We start from the raw sequence: 22,262 nt of genomic DNA on the forward strand, positions 1-22,262 counted from the left end.
CAGCGTCACGTCAGACACAGATCATTCTTCACATAATACACTGAGCATGTTGTTTATATTATTATTATATTATTGATAGCAGGTGATCAGCTACATAGCTCCACAGAGAAAGGGAAGGATGCTGGAGTTCATCCCAGTTAACGTTTGTAACATGTAATAAAACACAAGGTGGTTTTATAATTACTCCAAAAATATGATGGATTTATCTTTCCGTTTGCTTAATAACGGCTGAAGAAAAAAATCTATGGCTATAATTTATATCCACGAACTTGATAGTTTACCGATGATGATGATGATGAAGAGTATCATCAGAAGCAAAGCAGCCTAAACCACAAGGCCAGAAGCAGAACCTCTTCCTCTGGAGGTCTGGTCCTCCTGCTGGACCCAGACTCCTGTCAGCAGGTGGGCGGAGCCACAACGCTGGTTATACCTGCTCACCTGGACACGGTTACAGGTGAAGCTAGCGCTCATTGAGAGGAAGCAGACATTCAAACCACAGATATGAAGTCATCATGTCCACCAGCTGGGTCCCTGTGTCACCAGAACCAGAACCATGTATGCTTTCACACACAAGGAATGTGTTTATTGTTAAAGAAAACATTTAACAGAGTGCAATAAATGGGAGCATGAATATTTATAATTGAGTCTACAGTAAAGTGACGGGTCCCTGAGGCGTAAATGCACACGGTCCTATGGTGGCCCTCTGCTGCCCCATACGCTGGGAGATAGGCCCCATAAGTAACACCTTCATTGTCTGGCGTACCCAACCCCCACGTGTCCTTGCCTCCCTGCAGGACAGCGCCACCATGCAGTTCTGCGCCAACAAGCTGGACAAGAAGGACTTCTTTGGCAAGTCGGACCCGTTCATGGTCTTCTACCGGAGCAACGAGGACGGGACGTGAGTGATGTCTTTGTTTTGTGCACAAAGTTACACAAACATGAAACAATTCAAATGGAAATCACCTGGAGACGAGTGGGAGGCCAAAAGAGGCATAGCTACAGGAGACATGTATAAATACGTATGTATATATGTATATATATATATATATATATATATATATATATATATATATATATATATATACATATATATGTATATATGTATATATATATATATATATATATATATACATATTTATATATGTATATATATATATATTTATATATATACATATATATGTATATATATATATATACATATATATGTATAAATGGATATTCATACATGTGACATACAACATAATTGATGTACAAAACAAGAAGCAAAAAAGCTGGTGTGGGGTCCATCTCCCTGTAGCCAGGCTCTGGTGTGGGGTCCATCTCCCTATAGCCAGGCTCTCGTGTGGGGTCCTTCACCCTATAGCCAGGCTCTCGTGTGGGGTCCATCTCCCTGTAGCCAGGCTCTGGTGTGGGGTCCATCACCCTATAGCCAGGCTCTGGTGTGGGGTCCATCACCCTATAGCCAGGCTCTGGTGTGGGGTCCATCACCCTATAGCCAGGCTCTCGTGTGGGGTCCATCTCCCTGTAGCCAGGCTCTGGTGTGGGGTCCATCTCCATCTTTGTGGAGCGCAGTAGTCCGAGGCTTCGGGGAAAATGTGAAGCTCCTTGTTGCTTTGGAGAAGGTATTTGGGGGAATTGGACATGAATTGATGTCGCTCTGTTCTGCAAAGCATCTCAGATATCAGAGACATTTGCATATCACACTTGAGGTCGAGGGAAAGGAAGCCAGACGGAAATATCAAATGATTCCCTGAGGTCTAAACCCAGCACAGTAAACAAAGCCTTCTCCCTCGCTGTGGGGTTGACACCGTCTCTTCAGCGGCTCCGCCCCTTATTAGCATATTTATCTCTCTACCTGGCTTGTGTCATCAACACATAATAATATGATTTCTTTCTCTTGTTTCTCCTCCAGGTTCACCATCTGCCACAAAACAGAGGTGGTGAAGAACACGCTGAACCCAGTGTGGCAGCCGTTCCCCATCCCAGTACGAGCCGTCTGCAACGGGGACTTCGACAGGTAGTGCAACACACACACAGCCCCATAGAGTTAGTTGTGGAGGAGGAACAACTGATCACAGGCAGTGAATATAGTTACACTACATGTTTACTCTAAACCGTAGACACGGCAACAGGGAGCAGTTCGGGGTTATGTGTCTCAAGGACATCGACATGGACTAGCCAGAGACGGGGCTCGAACCATCGATCCTCTGACTGAAAGACGAGCATGCTAACCACTGAGCCAGAGTCGCCTGTGTGTAGTTGCAGTGTCACAGAAGGAAAAACATAAATCCAAAACATCAAAGGTTTCCAGATGAGTAAGTTAGGAGGACGAGGGGTGTTAGGAGAGCAGGGAAACTTTAAGGGCTTCCAAGTTGTTCAATAACAGGAATCTGAATTCAATAAATCCATTATTCATCTCTTGGCTGTCGGCATACATCCTTCAAACCCGTATGTTTAGGTTATGATATGGTATGTTTAGGTTATGATATGGTATGTTTAGGTTATGATATGGTATGTTTAGGGCATGATATGGTATGTTTAGGTTATGATATGGTATGTTTAGGGCATGATATGGTATGTTTAGGTTTTGTACGGTATGTTTAGGTTATGATATGGTATGTTTAGGTTATGATATGGTATGTTTAGGTTATGATATGGTATGTTTAGGTTATGATATGGTATGTTTAGGGCATGATATGGTATGTTTAGGTTATGATATGGTATGTTTAGGTTATGATATGGTATGTTTAGGTTATGATATGGTATGTTTAGGGCATGATATGGTATGTTTAGGTTATGTACGGTATGTTTAGGGCATGATATGGTATGTTTAGGTTGTGATATGGTATGTTTAGGGCATGATATGGTATGTTTAAGTTATGTACGGTATGTTTAGGTTATGATATGGTATGTTTAGGGCATGATATGGTATGTTTAGGGCATGATATGGTATGTTTAGGTTATGTACGGTATGTTTAGGTTATGATATGGTATGTTTAGGGTATGATATGGTATGTTTAGGTTATGATATGGTATGTTTAGGTTATGATATGGTATGTTTAGGGCATGATATGGTATGTTTAGGGCATGATATGGTATGTTTAGGTTATGTACGGTATGTTTAGGTTATGATATGGTATGTTTAGGGCATGATATGGTATGTTTAGGTTATGATATGGTATGTTTAGGTTATGATATGGTATGTTTAGGTTATGATATGGTATGTTTAGGGCATGATATGGTATGTTTAGGGCATGATATGGTATGTTTAGGTTATGTACGGTATGTTTAGGTTATGATATGGTATGTTTAGGGTATGATATGGTATGTTTAGGGCATGATATGGTATGTTTAGGTTATGATATGGTATGTTTAGGGTATGATATGGTATGTTTAGGGCATGATATGGTATGTTTAGGGCATGATATGGTATGTTTAGGTTATGTACGGTATGTTTAGGGTATGATATGGTATGTTTAGGTTATGATATGGTTTGTTTAGGTTATGATATGGTATGTTTAGGTTATGATATGGTATGTTTAGGTTATGATATGGTATGTTTAGGGTATGATATGGTATGTTTAGGGCATGATATGGTATGTTTAGGTTATGATATGGTATGTTTAGGTTATGATATGGTATGTTTAGGTTATGATATGGTATGTTTAGGGTATGATATGGTATGTTTAGGGTATGATATGGTATGTTTAGGGCATGATATGGTATGTTTAGGTTATGATATGGTATGTTTAGGTTATGATATGGTATGTTTAGGTTATGATATGGTATGTTTAGGGTATGATATGGTATGTTTAGGGTATGATATGGTATGTTTAGGGCATGATATGGTATGTTTAGGTTATGATATGGTATGTTTAGGTTATGATATGGTATGTTTAGGTTATGATATGGTATGTTTAGGGTATGATATGGTATGTTTAGGGTATGATATGGTATGTTTAGGGCATGATATGGTATGTTTAGGTTATGTACGGTATGTTTAGGTTATGATATGGTATGTTTAGGGTATGATATGGTATGTTTAGGGCATGATATGGTATGTTTAGGTTATGTACGGTATGTTTAGGTTATGATATGGTATGTTTAGGTTATGATATGGTATGTTTAGGGTATGATATGGTATGTTTAGGTTATGATATGGTATGTTTAGGTTATGATATGGTATGTTTAGGTTATGATATGGTATGTTTAGTTCATGTACGGTATGTTTCCCTCTCCCGATGATGCATTATAAACAGAACAAAGCATCCCCTCTCTCTCGATGTGCTGCCAGCTCAGGTGACTCCAGTCTATTTCCGTCTCTGGCAGAAGATCAAAGAGCTCCATCGTTGGAGCTGAAAAAGTGTTCCGTGTCAAATGCAGTCTCCTCTTTTCCCTCAATTATACGCGCCTCCATTACGGAGATGAGTTATGTTTATTTAAGATTCCTGAGAATAGTTGCCGAGGATTTCTGTGGCAGATTAGTTTTGGAGTGTATATTGTTCTGAGAGTCAAGGGGCCGCGCAGTTATCTGAGTCCTTTGATGCAGCTGTAAGGAAGGACATGAAATAAAGTGAAGTGATGCTGGAGCCGTCTGATGACAGCTTCCTGGTGCTTCAGTAACCGCCGCCATGAAACCACTTAGCTCTGCAGAGGGATCGGCCAGGGGAGGGAAAGTGGCTTCTTCCATCCTCCCTTTACTCCCTCTGCTCCACGCGGGAAGAGATCTTTTCTCTGGCAGCCTTGAAGATAACCTCAAAGAGCAAACTGCCACACAGTGAGGGGCCAGGTGGAGGGGAGGAAGCTGGGCGTATTTCAGGCTTCTTTCATTTCCTCAGTGACGGGAAGAGAGTCTCTGATGTGCCGCTTGCCTCCTCTTCCCTTGGATCTGGGCGATGTCAGTACCTGTGAGGGAGGAGAGGGAGGAGAGGGAGGCACGGGGTGAGATCAATGGACTCAGGAGGGAAAGTGCCAAATAAAAAGTTTTTCTTCGCTCTGCAGGGACAGTGTTTCAGCTGCATTTGTGCAAAATGTCATCAGTGCCCTTTTTTTCTGAAGTTCTTGTGAAGGTGGAAAATAACACATGCTGCAGTTTGCAAGCGACACTTTTTGGAGGGAACGCTTTCCACAAGTCAGCGTGCAGCCAGCTGCTCCGCCTCTTCTCAAGCTGCAAATATCCCCATTTTTAAACAACGTGACCTCCATTTTAATTGATTTTAGGGTTCCTGTGGCACCATTTAAAAACCCTTACTTTAATATGAAAAGATATCAATGGGTTCCAGTATAATATTTAAAAATAGCTATGTTCTGTTATCGACCTATAATTACTTAGAGTTACTGTGAGGGAACTTTTAACAAGTTACTGCCTCTATTTGACCTACATAAGTAAACGAGACCTTCAACAAACGAGTGGCTTTTTTTACAAAGTTCATTTTAATTATCTTAACGCTTCATCCCTGGATCCCATGCAAAATCATGCAGGTTCACCAGAAACTCCTCCAGCTCCACAGGGGGCCTCCAGCCTCTAGCAGGGGCCCTTTATCAGGGGGCCTCCTGCCAATAGCAGGGGGCCTCCAGCCTCTAGCAGGGGGCCTCCAGCAGGGGGCCTCCTGCCAATAGCAGGGGGCCTCCAGCCTCTAGCAGGGGGCCTCCAGCAGGGGGCCTCCTGCCAATAGCAGGGGGCCTCCAGCCTCTAGCAGGGGGCCTCCAGCAGGGGGCCTCCTGCCAATAGCAGGGGGCCTCCAGCAGGGGGCCTCTTGCCAATAGCAGGGGACCTCCAGCATGGGGCCTTCAGCAGGGGGCCTCCAGCAGGGGGCCTCCAGCAGGCCAATAGCAAGGGACCTCCAGCAGGGGGCCTCCAGCCTCTAGCAGGGGGCCTCCAGCCTTCATGCCAGTGGATATATTCAATATATATATTTATATATTTGGCCAGGTGGGGACGTCATGAAGCAGGAGCAAACACCTGTGAAAGCGTCTCCTGTCTGTCCTCAGCAGCTCCTGGAGTTGCTGCTCAACAAATGTGGAATTTGAGCACTACTGGTGCTGTGGAGGGACACAGACATTGTCTTCTGCCCATCTTGCTTGGTTCCTTCTGGGTGGAGCTCATTGGTGTGATGGAAGCTCCAGAAGGAGCTCCTGAAGGGCCCTCGTGGTAAAAGGGCTCACCACCTGCCATGCTGCTTCAAAGTCTCACCTAACTGTGTTTCCTTGTGTCCCCAGAACTATCAAGGTGGAGGTGTACGATTGGGATAGGGATGGCAGGTGAGTGGGATGCACCTTCAATTAAAAAGTATGAACTCAAACATAAGCCTAGTTTCCAGTTTTCATAAATATTTACCCGAGGAAGCGATCCTCTCCCGTCACAGAGTTGTCTTCCTCCCACTCCTGTCCTGTCATCTGCTTCATTGGTGTTTCTCTTCCCAGCCATGACTTCATCGGGGACTTTACGACCAGCTACCGAGAGCTGTCTCGAGGGCAGAGCCAGTTCAACGTCTACGAGGTGAGCCACGCCTGGAACTGCTCTCCATTCCTCCAGCACATCCCTCCATCTTCACATGCAGCAAACCAATGCATTCATTCAGGAGTTACAGAACATTTCTAATTCATTTATGGTCATACGTTTCTGTCATTAGATTCATTTTGAAACTCTAGTCACCTGCACGCTGACACACATAGAGATGAGCTATTAGTGTGAATCAGGATTCATAGAAAACCAAGCCAGGGATTTAGGGTCATAATAGATGTTTCTACTTCTCATGGGACATCTTAACAAGTCCCTTAATAATACAAGACAATGCAGCCAATCACAAACCCAACTGGTGTCCCAGAATGCAAAGGTGATGATGCAAGGCCTGGAATGACAGACGTGTCTCTGTGAAATCACACGTGATTTGGTCCAGAGGAGAATGTAAGCGACTATAAACACAAACCTTCGTGAAAGAGTCCAAAGGTCCTCATGAAGGAAGATATGTCAAAAGCTTCTTGGCGTCTGTGGTTCAGTGGCCTCCAGCCTGTCTGTGGTTGGTTTGGTGGCCTCCAGCCTATCTGTGGTTCAGTGGCCTCCAGCCTGTCTGTGGTTGGTTTGGTGGCCTCCAGTCTGTCTGTGGTTCAGTGGCCTCCAGCCTGTCTGTGGTTGGTTTGGTGGCCTCCAGTCTGTCTGTGGTTCAGTGGCCTCCAGCCTGTCTGTGGTTGGTTTGGTGGCCTCCAGCCTGTCTGTGGTTCAGTGGCCTCCAGCCTGTCTGTGGTTGGTTTGGTGGCCTCCAGCCTGTCTGTGGTTGGTTTGGTGGCCTGCTGCCTGTCTGTGGTTGGTTTGGTGGCCTGCTGCCTGTCTGTGGTTGGTTTGGTGGCCTCCAGCCTGTCTGTGGTTCAGTGGCCTCCAGCCTGTCTGTGTTTCAGTGGCCTCCATCCTGTCTGTGGTTTGGTGGCCTCCAGCCTGTCTGTGGTTTGTTTGGTGGCCTCCAGCCTGTCTGTGGTTCAGTGGCCTCCAGTCTGTCTGTTGTTCAGTGGCCTCCAGCCTGTCTGTGGTTTGGTGGCCTCCAGCCTGCCTGTGGTTGGTTTGGTGGCCTCCAGCCTGCCTGTGGTTGGTTTGGTGGCCTCCAGCCTTTCTCTGGTTGGTTTGGTGGCCTCCAGCCTGTCTGTGGTTGGTTTGGTGGCCTCCAGCCTGTCTGTGGTTTGTTTGGTGGCCTCCAGCCTGTCTGTGGTTCAGTGGCCTCCAGCCTGTCTGTTGTTCAGTGGCCTCCAGCCTGTCTGTGGTTTGGTGGCCTCCAGCCTGTCTGTGGTTGGTTTGGTTCAGTGGCCTCCAGCCTGTCTGTGGTTGGTTTGGTTCAGTGGCCTCCCGCCTGTCTGTGGTTGGTTTGGTTCAGTGGCCTCCAGCCTGTCTGTGGTTGGTTTGGTTCAGTGGCCTCCAGCCTGTCTGTGGTTGGTTTGGTTCAGTGGCCTCCAGCCTGTCTGTGGTTGGTTTGGTGGCCTCCAGCCTGTCTGTGGTTGGTTTGGTGGACTCCAGCCTTTCTCTGGTTGGTTTGGTGGCCTCCAGCCTGTCTGTGGTCTTTTAGACGTCCGCTCCATGAGACGCTGCCCCCCTCTTAGTTTTTGCATCAGCAGTTGTTCAGCGTGTCAGACTCATTGCCGTCCCTCCATGTTGAATCCCTGCATGTTGAATCCCTCCATGTTGAATCCCTCCATGTTGAATCCCTCCATGTTGAATCCCTCCATGTTGAATCCCTGCATGTTGAATCCCTCCATGTTGAATCCCTCCATGTTGAATCCCTGCATGTTGAATCCCTCCATGTTGAATCCCAGATTTCAGATCGTTTTTTGACATGTTAAATTATTAGGTTAGGTTGTATATTTCAAATACTTGTTTATTCTCAGAATTTTGAACCAAAAATGTATACACTGGTTTACACATCTGTACATGGAGCGTGTGCATATAGTCATCTGTATTTTTTGTATTTATGTGATATAAATATGATGATGTTGTATTTTTGCTTTAAAGCCACAACGTTTCTTTATCATTTTAGAATACCTGTTCCTCTTGTTTTAGGTGATTAGTACCAAGAAGAAGATGAAGAAAAAGAAGTATGCCAACTCTGGGACAGTAAGTCTTCTGTTACAGAATCCCTCTTTCATGGTCACGCGCCTTTAGGCCTCGGTCTGGAACAGGAGACACAGATTAGTTCAAACAGTTAGTAAAAAACAAAGAAATATGCTTTGTTGATTTAGTTGTAGTTTTTAAATAACTTTATTTGCATTCCCGTAATAAACCACAGTATATAGGACTCTCAGTGGTAATGCACGATGCACCTTGTGGCTGTAACGTATGGAAGGGGGACAAAATAAGAGATCCGTTGAGATCTGCAGCATCAGATGGAGACCAGTTTACCCAGCAGATTGGTCATCTGCACGTCATCACCCAGCAGACCGCTCCTCCTCTGGAGCTCCGCCCACCGTGTTTAACCAAAGTTTCTCCTTCTCGTTGGCTCCAGGTGACCCTGCTCTCCTTCTCAGTGGAGTCAGAGTTCACGTTCCTAGATTACATCAAAGGAGGGTGAGTTACCACGTTATAAACAACAACAACATATATGATTCTCATGTAAGTGGATGTTATGTATCAGTGAGGTGCAGAACTGACTCTACTGTGTCTGAGTGACAGTAGAGTCCGGCTCTATCTTCACATGGGGTCACTGTTAAAGCTGAAACCAGCTGAATATAGCTGAATATAGAAAATATGAAATTATAGAATAATAGCTGAAGGCTTTGTCAACATTTTAAAAGTTTAAATGGTGTCTTTAGCTGAACGTATGCAGAACCTGTCAGCGTTTGAGTTGAAGAGGATTTGAAGATTTTCCCCATCCGCTCCCATTCATTTTAATTTTCATAAAAAGCTTAATAATTCAGAAATTTGAAAAGTCAGAAATATGAAAGGTCATAGCCATCGTGTCCTTAAGTAGCTGAATATTTTAATATTTGAACGGTTTAATTAGCTTAATATATGAAGGAGGAGAAGAGATTCAAAATATGTACGGAAGAAATAAAATACTAAGTTGATTAAAGAAGAGGATAACAATAGTTGGACTGCTGAAGCATTCCAACTAATTACTGATAATGTGAGTATAATATATAGTCTAGGGTCTTCATTAAAATGTTATTAAAATGCATGTATCGGTAACACTTTCTAATAACTACACACTATTTAACATGAGTAAAGTATGAGTAAACACTTAATTCATCATTTAAAAAGCATTGTTCCAACATGAACACTATTAGTAACTCATTAGTATTCAAATCATGAACACAGTTAAACATGTCTCATTCTAACCTAACCCAACCCGGGGGTGTCATGGGTTCCATTGGTTTGTGACAGATCAAACCTGAAGGTTCTTAAGGCCTCGCTTCAGCGACATCATCCCCGTCAGTCTGGCGTTTCTGAGCAGTACGAGTCGGAGCCTCTTGCTCTTCAGGAAACGAGTGTCACTTAAAATGTGCCAGTGCTTTGCTCTGGTCTGTCGTTGATTCTCCCATGTCCTCCTCTGCCTCCCTCTTGTAGGACACAGATCAATTTCACTGTGGCCATCGATTTCACAGCATCTAACGGTGAGTGATGCGCACGGCAAGAATAGATAGCAGTGCTCTGCGACTGTGGCATGTCGGTCAGCATCAAGCAGCCGGTGCGCATACTGAACACACAGAGAGCCTTTCCTCATACCTGGCTGTGCAATGCTCTTAAGTAGAGGTTAGAGGAGGCATTGCAGCTCAGCACACGGAGTAGAACCAGCAGCTTGTGGTGAAAGGACCACACTTAAGTCTAATTACACTACTTATGCCATTAGTGATGCCTGAACTCACAACGCTCCAAAAGGAAGACCTCTTTAGTGTCACTAATAGTTAGAAGACGGACATTTTAATTTCCCAAACGATTATTGCTAAATTCAGCTACTGTCCACTCAAAGCTTAATAATCACCTTCACAATGGCTTTCCTCCCACTGCTTGCTAAAGGGCTGGACTTCATTGTGTCACAGATTTATGAATTTAAAGCTATGATTCATTCATAATGTGAAAACTCGACCGTAAAGGAATCACGTTAATTGAGACCCGTGACAGTTTGTATTGTCTTAGCATTTTATTGTCTTAGCATTTCTCCCTGATTACCCACAATGACGTTGAGATTGATGGATTGAAAGGCAACCCGTCCCAGTCCACGTCGCTGCACTACATGAACCCCTACCAGCTGAACGCCTACGCCATGGCCCTGAAGGCCGTCGGGGAGATCATCCAGGACTACGACAGCGACAAGATGTTCCCCGCTTTGGGCTTCGGAGCCAAACTGCCCCCCGATGGGCGCGTTTCACACGAGTTCCCTCTGGTGAGCCCCTCCTCACTCTCACCTTTCACTCTTCACCTCAATGGATCTCTATCAAGTCGGTTCCATGCTTTGTTACTTCCAAAAGCATTTATGGATTTTGAGCATGACCTGGTTCATGAGAACCAAGTCAATGAGACGTAATGAAAATAGTGTACTTTGATAAAGATCATGGGGTGTCTTTGTTTCATAAATGCATAAATCCATGAAATAGATTTTCACAGTTTCTCTCCTTCCCAGAATGGAGACCTGGAGAATCCGTACTGTAACGGCATTGAGGGCATCTTAGAGGCGTACCACCAGAGTCTGAAGACCGTGCAGCTGTACGGGCCCACCAACTTCGCTCCTGTGGTGAACCATGTGGCCAGGTAAAGCAATGCATAACCCTAACCCAGGTGAGAGCAATGCATAACCCTAACCCAGATGAGAGCAATGCATAACCCTAACCCAGGTGAGAGCAATGCATAACCCTAACCCAGGTGAGAGCAATGCATAACCCTAACCCAGATGAGAGCAATGCATAACCCTAACCCAGGTGAGAGCAATGCATAACCCTAACCCAGGTGAGAGCAATGCATAACCCTAACCCAGGTGAGAGCAATGCATAACCCTAACCCAGGTAGAGAGAGCAATGCATAACCCTAAACCAAGTAGAGAGAGCAATGCACAACCCTAACCCAGGTGAGAGCAATGCACAACCCTAACCCAGGTGAGAGCAATGCATAGCCCTAACCCAGGTAGAGAGCAATGCATAACCCTAAACCAAGTAGAGAGAGCAATGCACAACCCTAACCCAGGTGAGAGCAATGCATAACCCTAACCCAGGTAGAGAGCAATGTATAACCCTAACCCAGGTGAGAGCAATGCATAACCCTATCCCAGGTGAGAGCAATGCATAACCCTAACCCAGGTAGAGAGCAATGCATAACCCTATCCCAGGTGAGAGCAATGCATAACCCTATCCCAGGTGAGAGCAATGCATAACCCTAACCCAGGTAGAGAGAGCAATGCATAACCCTAAACCAAGTAGAGAGAGCAATGCACAACCCTAACCCAGGTGAGAGCAATGCACAACCCTAACCCAGGTGAGAGCAATGCATAGCCCTAACCCAGGTAGAGAGCAATGCATAACCCTAAACCAAGTAGAGAGAGCAATGCACAACCCTAACCCAGGTGAGAGCAATGCATAACCCTAACCCAGGTAGAGAGCAATGTATAACCCTAACCCAGGTGAGAGCAATGCATAACCCTAACCCAGGTAGAGAGCAATGCATAACCCTATCCCAGGTGAGAGCAATGCATAACCCTATCCCAGGTGAGAGCAATGCATAACCCTATCCCAGGTGAGAGCAATGCATAACCCTAACCCAGGTAGAGAGAAAAGCCCTAAGAACACCAACTAAACAATAAGAGTCTTGGAATATCTATTTTTGTGCTTTAATGGATATGACCTTATTATTAAAATATAAAAACCACAATGATAAACTGTGACTCAATAAGTCTGTGTCTGACATTGGCCAATGCTGACGACATAATTGATGTGCTTGTGATCAGAATTCTTGTTCAGTTTTGTGCCACATTGAGAAAAATGATCAAAATAAGACTCACGTCAATGTTGTTGACTTCTGTGGCTATTTCCACAGTGACATATCACATATCATTATATTACATTATTACATTACATTACATTTCATAACACATAACACGAAGTATGCAGACTGGGACCTGCTCTGAGTGGATTCTTAAACGGTGGTGAGAGAAAACACCTCCAGTACTGCCGTTTAGCATCTGAGCTCAAGTATGAAGATCATTCTAACTGACGTGCTAATCCCCGAATCTTTGTTTTGATTAATCAATGGTGTGTGTGTGTGTGTGTGTGTGTGTGTGTGTGTGTGTGTGTGTGTGTGTGTGTGTGTGTGTGTGTGTGTGTGTGTGTGTGCAGGTATGCAGCTGCGGTGCAGGACGGCTCTCAGTATTTTGTGCTCCTCATCATCACAGACGGCGTCATTTCCGACATGGCCCAGACCAAAGAGGCCATCGTGAATGTAAGGATGGCAAAGGGGCGGGACACCGCGCTTTACTGCGCTATATATCACCCCACCCTTCCTCTCTGACATGACACTGAGCCCCCACCCTTCCTCTCTGACATGACACTGAGCCCTCACCCTTCCTCTCTGACATGACACGAAGAACCTCACCCTTCCTCTCTGACATGACACGAAGAACCTCACCCTTCCTCTCTGACATGACACTAAGCCCTCACCCTTCCTCTCTGACATGACACTGAGAACCTCACCCTTCCTCTCTGACATGACACTGAGAACCTCACCCTTCCTCTCTGACATGACACGAAGAACCTCACCCTTCCTCTCTGACATGACACGAAGAACCTCACCCTTCCTCTCTGACATGACACTAAGCCCTCACCCTTCCTCTCTGACATGACACTGAGAACCTCACCCTTCCTCTCTGACATGACACTGAAACCTCACCCTTCCTCTCTGACATGACACTGAGAACCTCACCCTTCCTCTCTGACATGACACGAAGAACCTCACCCTTCCTCTCTGACATGACACTGAGCCCTCACCCTTCCTCTCTGACATGACACTGAGCCCCCACCCTTCCTCTCTGACATGACACTAAGAACCTCACCTTTCCTCTCTGACATGACACTGAGCCCTCACCCTTCCTCTCTGACATGACACTGAGCCCCCACCCTTCCTCTCTGACATGACACGAAGAACCTTACCCTTCCTCTCTGACATGACACTGAGCCCCCACCCTTCCTCTCTGACATGACACTGAGCCCCCACCCTTCCTCTCTGACATGACACTGAGCCCCCACCCTTCCTCTCTGACATGACACTGAGCCCCCACCCTTCCTCTCTGACATGACACTGAGCCCCCACCCTTCCTCTCTGACATGACACTGAGCCCCCACCCTTCCTCTCTGACATGACACTGAGCCCTCACCCTTCCTCTCTGACATGAGCCGGATCTCTCTGGTTCAGACTCAGCAGGAAGCTGTGCTGGTCTCAGTTGTCCGGCAGCCTGTGAAGCTGCAGGACGGCGTCTTGCTTCACATAACACCCACAGATGTTCACATGTCCCATTTTCAACCCAAAATAAAGATAGTTGTGTTCATATTTATAAAACGCTTGAAAAGATGTCCTCCGAGCTTTCCCCAAAACTTGCCTTGGATCATTTTTTTCCTCCCATCTTTAAATAGTAGTCGGCTTCCTCTCCTCCTCCTCCTCCTCCTCCTCTTCCTCCTGCTCCTCCTCGTCATCGTCGGCCCACCGCAGGCACAGAACACCCAGCAGACTGGATTTAAAGGGAATTTGCGACTGTTAGTCAAAACATTAGAACAGCCACACCTTCCTTTTAAGATCTTGCCTGCTGCTCTATCTCACTCTGTCAGCTGATGCTTCCTCTGCCGCTCTGGATCTGAAGGGAGGGCTGAGCTTCTAGAAAGCCTTTCCTCTTTCGTATTCATGCTGGAAGGTTTCTTCAAGGTGATGTGGGAGAACGTGAGCATGAATATTTGCATGTGGGGGTTATATTTGTGCACGCAGGTGTCGGTCATCGTGTGCAGAGGACAAGTATCATGTGACCTCTCCAGTAACAATGACCCGTGTGCCCGAACAGAAGAAGATGCATTCTCAGCTCCTCTGAGCCCTCGCTCTCCAACACAAAGACGTGTTGTCTCTTTCCGGGTCCTAACTTCCTCTGCTCTCCCCAGACGTCTGTCACCTCATTGGTCGAGAAGACTTTGACTTCCTTCTTTCCCATCTTCACCTTGTTGGGCCTCTTGAGCAGTGCTTCCCTCCACAGCCATGTTTCCTCCATGAGGGCTGCACAATATGGAGTTGTTGTTTTTATCATCATTATCATCATCATGTCAACTTGCCCCATAAACACATTGCAAAAGACACTTTGGATGTGCTGACTGTTTAGAGAGTATATAATAATGATTCTACAGACCTCAGTGGTAATAGTTCACATATTTCATGATTCAACATTCACACTTTCCTCGAGCATCTCGTCCATAACTACTTATTACCCTCATGCTTCACAGTCCACCAGATTGGTGACAAAAGGTCTTGAACAGCAAAGCGTGCAGCAGCTATTGGCCGTGCACAGTGGGCGTGCACGTTACTGCTGCTATGACCATCCAGCTTCTTTACGCTCACACGAGGGTGCAGTGCAGCTGTACCGTGCTCATGGAGAACAGCCACTTCTCATGTATAACCAGGAACTGCCGGCTAGTTAATTAAGCTAACGTAAGTTGGAAAAGACATCAATGACTGACACGACTGACCTGTTTAAAAAATATTTAATATATAATACTTTTATTTAATATGTACTTGATAGCTACTTGATATTGGGGAAATGACTTCAGGCTTAAGTTGCATCATTAATAAAGGAGTTGCATTTTAAACAGTAGCCACCTGTTTCCACAGACAAGCGCTAACATGAGCTCACCTCTGGACACGCGTGACCAAATGCACCAACTACTGTTTAATGGTTACATCCACCAACGTTTGATATGTCTCCTTATCCCGCTAACCGGCAGGATATCATTACATCATAATACGTAAAAAGAGCTGTGCACAAGATCAAAAATATCAAAGTCATAAAAAATGTAGATACTACTGGATAACTTCAATGTGCACTTGGATAGTAAACAACATCAGTCACACTCCTGATGCAGTAGTATCAGCACTCTGCCCTTTAAGGCGCTTTAATCTGCTGCCTTCAGCTTTTAGCTGCCGTGACTCAGGCGAGCCCAGTGCTGACCGGCACCTCTCCAAACACATATCCATGAAGCTGGTTATGTGTGCTTCTCGTGGCCTCACACACACTGTGTGCGTCTCCTGGCCTCACACACACTGTGTGCGTCTCCTGGCCTCACACACACTGTGTGCGTCTCCTGGCCTCACACACACTGTGTGCGTCTCCTGGCCTCACACACACTGTGTGCGTCTCCTGGCCTCACACACACTGTGTGCGTCTCCTGGCCTCACACACACTGTGTGCGTCTCCTGGCCTCACACACACTGTGTGCGTCTCCTGGCCTTACACACACAAACACACACCCATCCAAGAGAGTTGTGGAGGTGATGAGTGAGGCTGTGTTTGTTGTCTCATTAAACTGGATCTCCTCTGCGAAAGTGGGGCACAGTGGAGTGCCAGGTTATTTTGGGTGGCATATTTGATGTGTGTGCGTGTGTGTGTGTGTGTGTGTGTGTGTGTGTGTGTGTGTGTGTGTGTGTGTGTGTGTGTGATACATTAGCTTGTCAAATTACATTTCCATTAGTCGTGCCTTAATCTCACGACAAGATTTTGAAAGTTTTGACCAATCATGTTCAAGCGAGCTTTGGTTAAATGCAGGGGGAGAAACGCATCGGCTGCAATGCATTCTGGGAGTATAGTTTGACGATGCTAAAACGGGCTTCTTTGGTTCTCGCCTCTCAACTCAAACTCCAGTGTTGCATCTCAAGCTGCTCATCTCACGCTCATCACCAAACACCAGAAGTTACCCCTAGCCTTTGGATTCCAAGAGGAATCCGGTCTTTATGTTGTTAGTGCTCCCTCTGCCTCCTCTCCTCCTCTCTCTCCTCTCCTCCCTCTCCCTCTTATCTCCCCCAAACTAGTCGCTCTCTTTTCTGTTCTTTCGTTTCTCTCGTGTTCTTAATGGAAGTTAGTGTCATACATTATCGTGATACATTATCGTGATACAATAGTGTGATACATTATCGTGATACATTATCGTGATACATTATCGTGATACAATAGTGTGATACATTATCGTGATACAATAGTGTGATACATTATCGTGATACATTATCGTGATACATTATCGTGATACAATAGTGTGATACATTATCGTGATACAATAGTGTGATACATTAGTGTGATACATTATCGTGATACATTATCGTGATACATTATCGTGATACAATAGTGTGATACATTATCGTGATACATTATCGTGATACATTATCGTGATACATTATCGTGATACAATAGTGTGATACATTAGCGTGATACATTATCGTGATACAATAGTGTGATACATTATCGTGATACATTATCGTGATACATTAGTGTGATACATCAGTGTGATATATTAGTGTGATACATCAGTGTGATATATTAGTGTGATACATCAGTGTGATATATTAGTGTGATACATCAGTGTGATACATTATCGTGATACATTAGTGTGATACATTATCGTGATACATCAGTGTGATATATTAGTGTGATACATCAGTGTGATACATTATCGTGATACATTAACGTGATACATTAGCGTGATACAATACCGTGATACAATACCGTGATACATTAACGTGATACATTAACGTGATACATTAGCGTGATACATTAATGTCATACATTAGCGTGATACATTAGCGTGATACATAAATGTCATACATTAACGTGATACATTAGCGTGATACATTAATGTCATACATTAGCGTGATACATTAGCGTGATACATTAGCGTGATACATTACCGTGATACATTAGCGTGATACAATACCGTGATACATTAACGTGATACATTAACGTGATACATTAGCGTGATACATTAATGTCATACATTAGCGTGATACATTACCGTGATACATTAGCGTGATACATTACCGTGATACATTACCGTGATACATTACCGTGATACATTACCGTGATACATTAATGTGATACATTAACGTGATACATTAGCGTGATTGTGAGCTCTTCAGTTCAATGCCGCTTTGGACATTTACATAAATGTGAACATCTTGTTTGTAAAGAAAACAATGTTGATCCACTTCTTTTTTGGGTTTCCCTGCAGGGGGCCAAGCTCCCTATGTCCATCATCATCGTGGGAGTGGGTCAGGCAGAGTTTGACGGTACGTGATTTTCATCTTTGACTGCTGCATGAGTAAATATGAAATAATGAAATGTCATAGGAAAGAAAACATCTTCGAAAACATCAGTCGTGATATATTCTGACATTCTTACATCTACATAAATCAAGGCAGTTAAAACATGTGCCAATAATTTATATTTTAATACATTACAGCCAGCTTTAACCTCTCTGGCTCCAACGGAAGAAACTGTACAAACTCATTTGAGTCAGCAGAGAGAGGGATGCGGGGGCGGACCGGGCAGAGGCTAAGTGCTGGGTTACAGTGTTTAGCAAATGATTGTTGCACCGAGACTTTAATAAAGGACGCACTAGTTAGACACATTAAAGCTGTGCAGCTCAACACCCTTCCTCCTTTATAATGCTAAAACAAAAAGATGTGGTATCAATATGACGTATGATAACGTGTGTGTGTGTGTGTGTGTGTGTGTGTGTGTGTGTGTGTGTGTGTGTGTGTGTGTGTGCAGCCATGGTGGAGCTGGATGGCGACGACATCAGGATCTCCTCTCGAGGGAAACTGGCAGAGAGAGACATTGTTCAGGTGAGAGACGAGCAACTGGAGAAACAAGTGCACAGAATTCTGGGAATTTCTCCAAAATGTCAGCACACCTTCATCGAGATGAAGACGATACAGGCGACTCACCTTCTGCTGCTCCTCATCTCTGGCCGTGAGCTGCAGCATTCACAGGAGGCGTCATAGTGGACATGAGCGCGTTTACTTCACGCTGCGGTCTCACTTGTGCTTGAACATTAAAATGTTTGTTTCTGACAAAACACCATCTGCTGCCACTGCTTCTCTAATAGACAAGGACATCTGTGTGCTTCCTGTGAATTCCCATGGCAACAAGCACATTTTAAAGTGAGATATTCTGTAATGATCTCCTATTCACAGAAAGTGACTGTGGGGTCAAACTACAGATGCAAGAGACTGAATAGCGTTTCACAGCAGTTGAGAGTTGATCTGCTCTTCCTGGGAAACATTGATGTGCTGTGACAAAAATTACCAAAAATCCAAAGAAAAGTGAACAAGACCGAGGACAAGAGCGTATCTTTTCTCTTGGACTCCATTCTCTGCTCTCCTTCCTGAGGAGAGCCAGGGTGCAGGATTAGTAACAGATCAGTAACTAGAGCTCGCAGGATGCGGCACACGTTGGCTCAAACAGGAGCCCTCTGGAAGTCTCCTTCAAGGATGCCACCTGCTTCCTAGAAGGAGACTTCCAGAGGGCTCGAACATAAGCCCTCTAGAAGTCTCCTTCCAAGTGGCTTCCTGACAGGAGACTTCCAAAAGGCTCAAACATGAGCCCTTTGGAAGTCTCCTTCCAGGTGGCTTCCTGACAGGAGACTTCCAAAGTGCTCAAACATGAGCCCTCTGGAAGTCTCCTTCATGTGGCTTCCTGACAGGAGACTTCCAAAAGGCTCAAACATGAGCCCTTTGGAAGTCTCCTTCCAAGTGGCTTCCTGACAGGAGACTTCCAAAGTGCTCAAACATGAGCCCTCTGGAAGTCTCCTTCCAAGTGGCTTCCTGACAGGAGACTTCCAAAAGGCTCAAACATGAGCCCTTTGGAAGTCTCCTTCCAGGTGGCTTCCTGACAGGAGACTTCCAAAGGGCTCAAACATGAGCCCTCTGGAAGTCTCCTTCCAAGTGGCTTCCTGACAGGAGACTTCCAAAAGGCTCAAACATGAGCCCTTTGGAAGTCTCCTTCCAGGTGGCTTCCTGACAGGAGACTTCCAAAGGGCTCAAACATGAGCCCTCTGGAAGTCTCCTTCCAAGTGGCTTCCTGACAGGAGACTTCCAAAGGGCTCAAACATGAGCCCTCTGGAAGTCTCCTTCCAGGATGCAACTGGCTTCCTGGAAGGAGACTTCCAGAGGGTTCACACTACTTCCAAAACCTATTTGTGTACATTGTGGAAAAGAATTTAAAGCTTTTCATAAATCCTGACAACGGTAGTCCAGAATCCTGAGATAGAATTGTGCTAGAAGGAGGAAACTACAGGAATACTACACCACCAACATAAACATTATTATTAATAATATAATTACTCTCTCTCTCTCTAAGTGTTACAATGAATTTGTGAAGAAAACTTTGTTTTGATGCATGCAAGAAAAACCTTATTCTTACATGGTCACACAGCGTGAGTAGGGTTGGGTACCGAGAACCGGTGCCAGTATGTCCTTCCAGTGCCTGAGTCTATTTAAATACTTTTTGTTTTACACTACTCTGTAAAGTTGCACGGTATATAGATACTAAAAAGGTGCCCGCACGCTAAAAACGATTATTAAAATAGCGGATCAGAGCACACTGCTGCTCTGCTCTCTGTCCGCCTGCATGCAGAGCGGGGCTCGAGGGGGCGGGGCTCGAGGGGGCGGGGCTCGAGGGGGCGGGGCTCGGGGGGGCGGGGCTCGAGGGGGCGGGGCTCGAGGGGGCGGGGCTTCCACACACAGCGCGCGCACACAGAGATCGCTGCAGACACGAGCACGAGCTTTTGAACGTCCGTCCTCGGCTTGATGGAACAAATCTCTCCAGTTGATATGAATGGTGACGTGTAGTCCATAAAGCAGCAGTTTTAGGATCCAACAGAGTCTGAGTTCTGTTGCACACGGTCCCATCAGAACACCTGATGCTGGTGTCTGTTCTTTTTTAAATATATATTTTTATAGTTTGAAGTTAAAAGGTTTGAAGCTGTAGTTTGAAGTGTGTTTTGTATGTACTTATTTATTTATATCTATAGTATACTTTAAACAGTTCATAATATTGTTCAATTTGAAGAAAAAAAATTGCCTTGGCAATAAAACAGTATGGGTTCAGGCACCGTTTAGGCACCGGTATCGTTTTAAAAGTATCGGTTTAGCACCGGTATCGGAAAAAAAACAAACGATGCCCATCCCTAAGCTTGAGTAACACAAAGGATCATTTGGGGAAGTTCCTCCTGCATATGATCATATTCATATTCCTCTGTCCTCAGTTTGTTCCCTTCAGAGACTACATGGACCGGACAGGAAACCACGTGTTGAGCATGGCCCGGCTCGCTAAAGACGTGCTGGCAGAGATCCCAGACCAGTTCATCTCCTACATGAAGAGCCGGGGGATCAAGCCCAACCCGGCGCCGCCGCCCTACACGCCGCCCGGACACACCCACCAGCACACGCAGATCTGAGGGCCTCTGGTCCCCTGAGGCCTGAAGCATGCAGGGACCTCCAGTCCAGCGGGGGGCGCTCCGCCTCCTGCTTTGGACCAGGATGCTGTTTCCTCCCAGTGACTATTGGAGCAGCTTTGGGTTTCTTTTCTCTGTGATATATTTATTTGGATGATTTCTCTTAAAGAGAGGCTCAAACTTTGAATCCCACTGAGGCTGTGACTGTTCACGTCTATTGGACAGCAGGCTGATTCCAAAAGGTCACGTTGTGGTTTGAACCTGTGTGTGCTTGTTTCTCTAATTGTATCAGGACATGTGATCTTTGACCTAAGCCTTGCTCGTCAGTATTTGGTGTGGCCTAATGCAGTGATATTTTTTAGTCACATTTTCCATTCTGGAATTAGTTTTTGTATTTGGGGATTATTTCCATATCTAATGCATCGTTATAATGGAGGAAGAATTGCAGGTGTGAGGTTTACAACATGAATCCGGGTTTTCACACCTTGAGGCGTCACATCTTCTTCATTTGGTAAATGTTTATAAGAGCATGTTGTATGAGATGTGAATTCCCCATATCCCAGTAAACTTATTCTCCAATGTTAGTTAGAGTGGCATGGGCATTTAATAGATCTGTTTTGAAGTGGTACCAATTATTTTCAAGTTATTGCATATAAAAAGGACAACTTGTCTCCATACCAAGAGCAGTATTATGATGATGCTCCCAGGTTAAATCATATTTAATCATTTTGAGTGACGCCATTCATTGTTTCTGAGGAAAGTCCCCCATTTATTCATGCACGTCAAAAACCGTTGTTTTGCAGCTGCAATTCAACATACAATTTTGGAAATATGACTCAGGCTTAAAGGATCTCATTCAGTCAGGGAACACTACCCATCACAAGGAGGACGTTGCACAAGAGGAGCATTAACTCATAAGCTCTTTTCATAATTCACTGCACTAAAGCACAATCCAGCCGGACAGTGAGGGTCTTGAGCCAATGATTATTACCAAATCCTGTAGATAGGCGTTGTGTTGAATTCTAGTTTCATACCTTTCTCATATTACTGATATGAATATGTATTTGTTCTAAACACAGTTAACTGACACACAGCCAACAAGATTCCTGCTGCGTTCATTGGTTGAGGTGCACATGTGATCCCGGCCCAGTAGCAGCTCAATCCGGCCAAACACTCCGCCTCTGCAACTCAAAGATGGCCGTGTCCCCAGGGCCCCATCAGCAGCCCAGACCCCGTCGTATAGACTCCGCATGAGTCACAGTTCCTGCTCACGGTCCTGGACCGGCGCAGGTCTCTGGTGGAGGCAGAGCTTCAGGGTTTATGTT

At 45.1% G+C, this 22,262-nt stretch overlaps 1 protein-coding gene across 1 annotated transcript; it reads left to right on the forward strand.

The window, feature by feature from the left end:
• Nucleotides 1-806: 806 nt before the first annotated feature.
• cpne5b (copine Vb) lies at nucleotides 807-20,940 on the forward strand (the record flags this gene model as incomplete). The annotated part of the gene is made up of 13 exons (XM_079217713.1): nucleotides 807-898; nucleotides 1,913-2,017; nucleotides 6,220-6,261; nucleotides 6,424-6,499; nucleotides 8,543-8,596; nucleotides 8,985-9,046; nucleotides 10,046-10,092; nucleotides 10,681-10,862; nucleotides 11,100-11,227; nucleotides 12,802-12,904; nucleotides 17,710-17,767; nucleotides 18,252-18,325; nucleotides 20,749-20,940. 13 exons carry the CDS (start codon nucleotides 807-809, stop codon nucleotides 20,938-20,940), a joined length of 1,215 nt encoding a protein of 404 aa, XP_079073839.1.
• Between the last annotated feature and the right edge of the window lie 1,322 nt (nucleotides 20,941-22,262).

This window comes from Taurulus bubalis, assembly GCF_910589615.1.
Source record: "Taurulus bubalis genome assembly, chromosome: 5".
NCBI lineage: Eukaryota > Metazoa > Chordata > Actinopteri > Perciformes > Cottidae > Taurulus > Taurulus bubalis.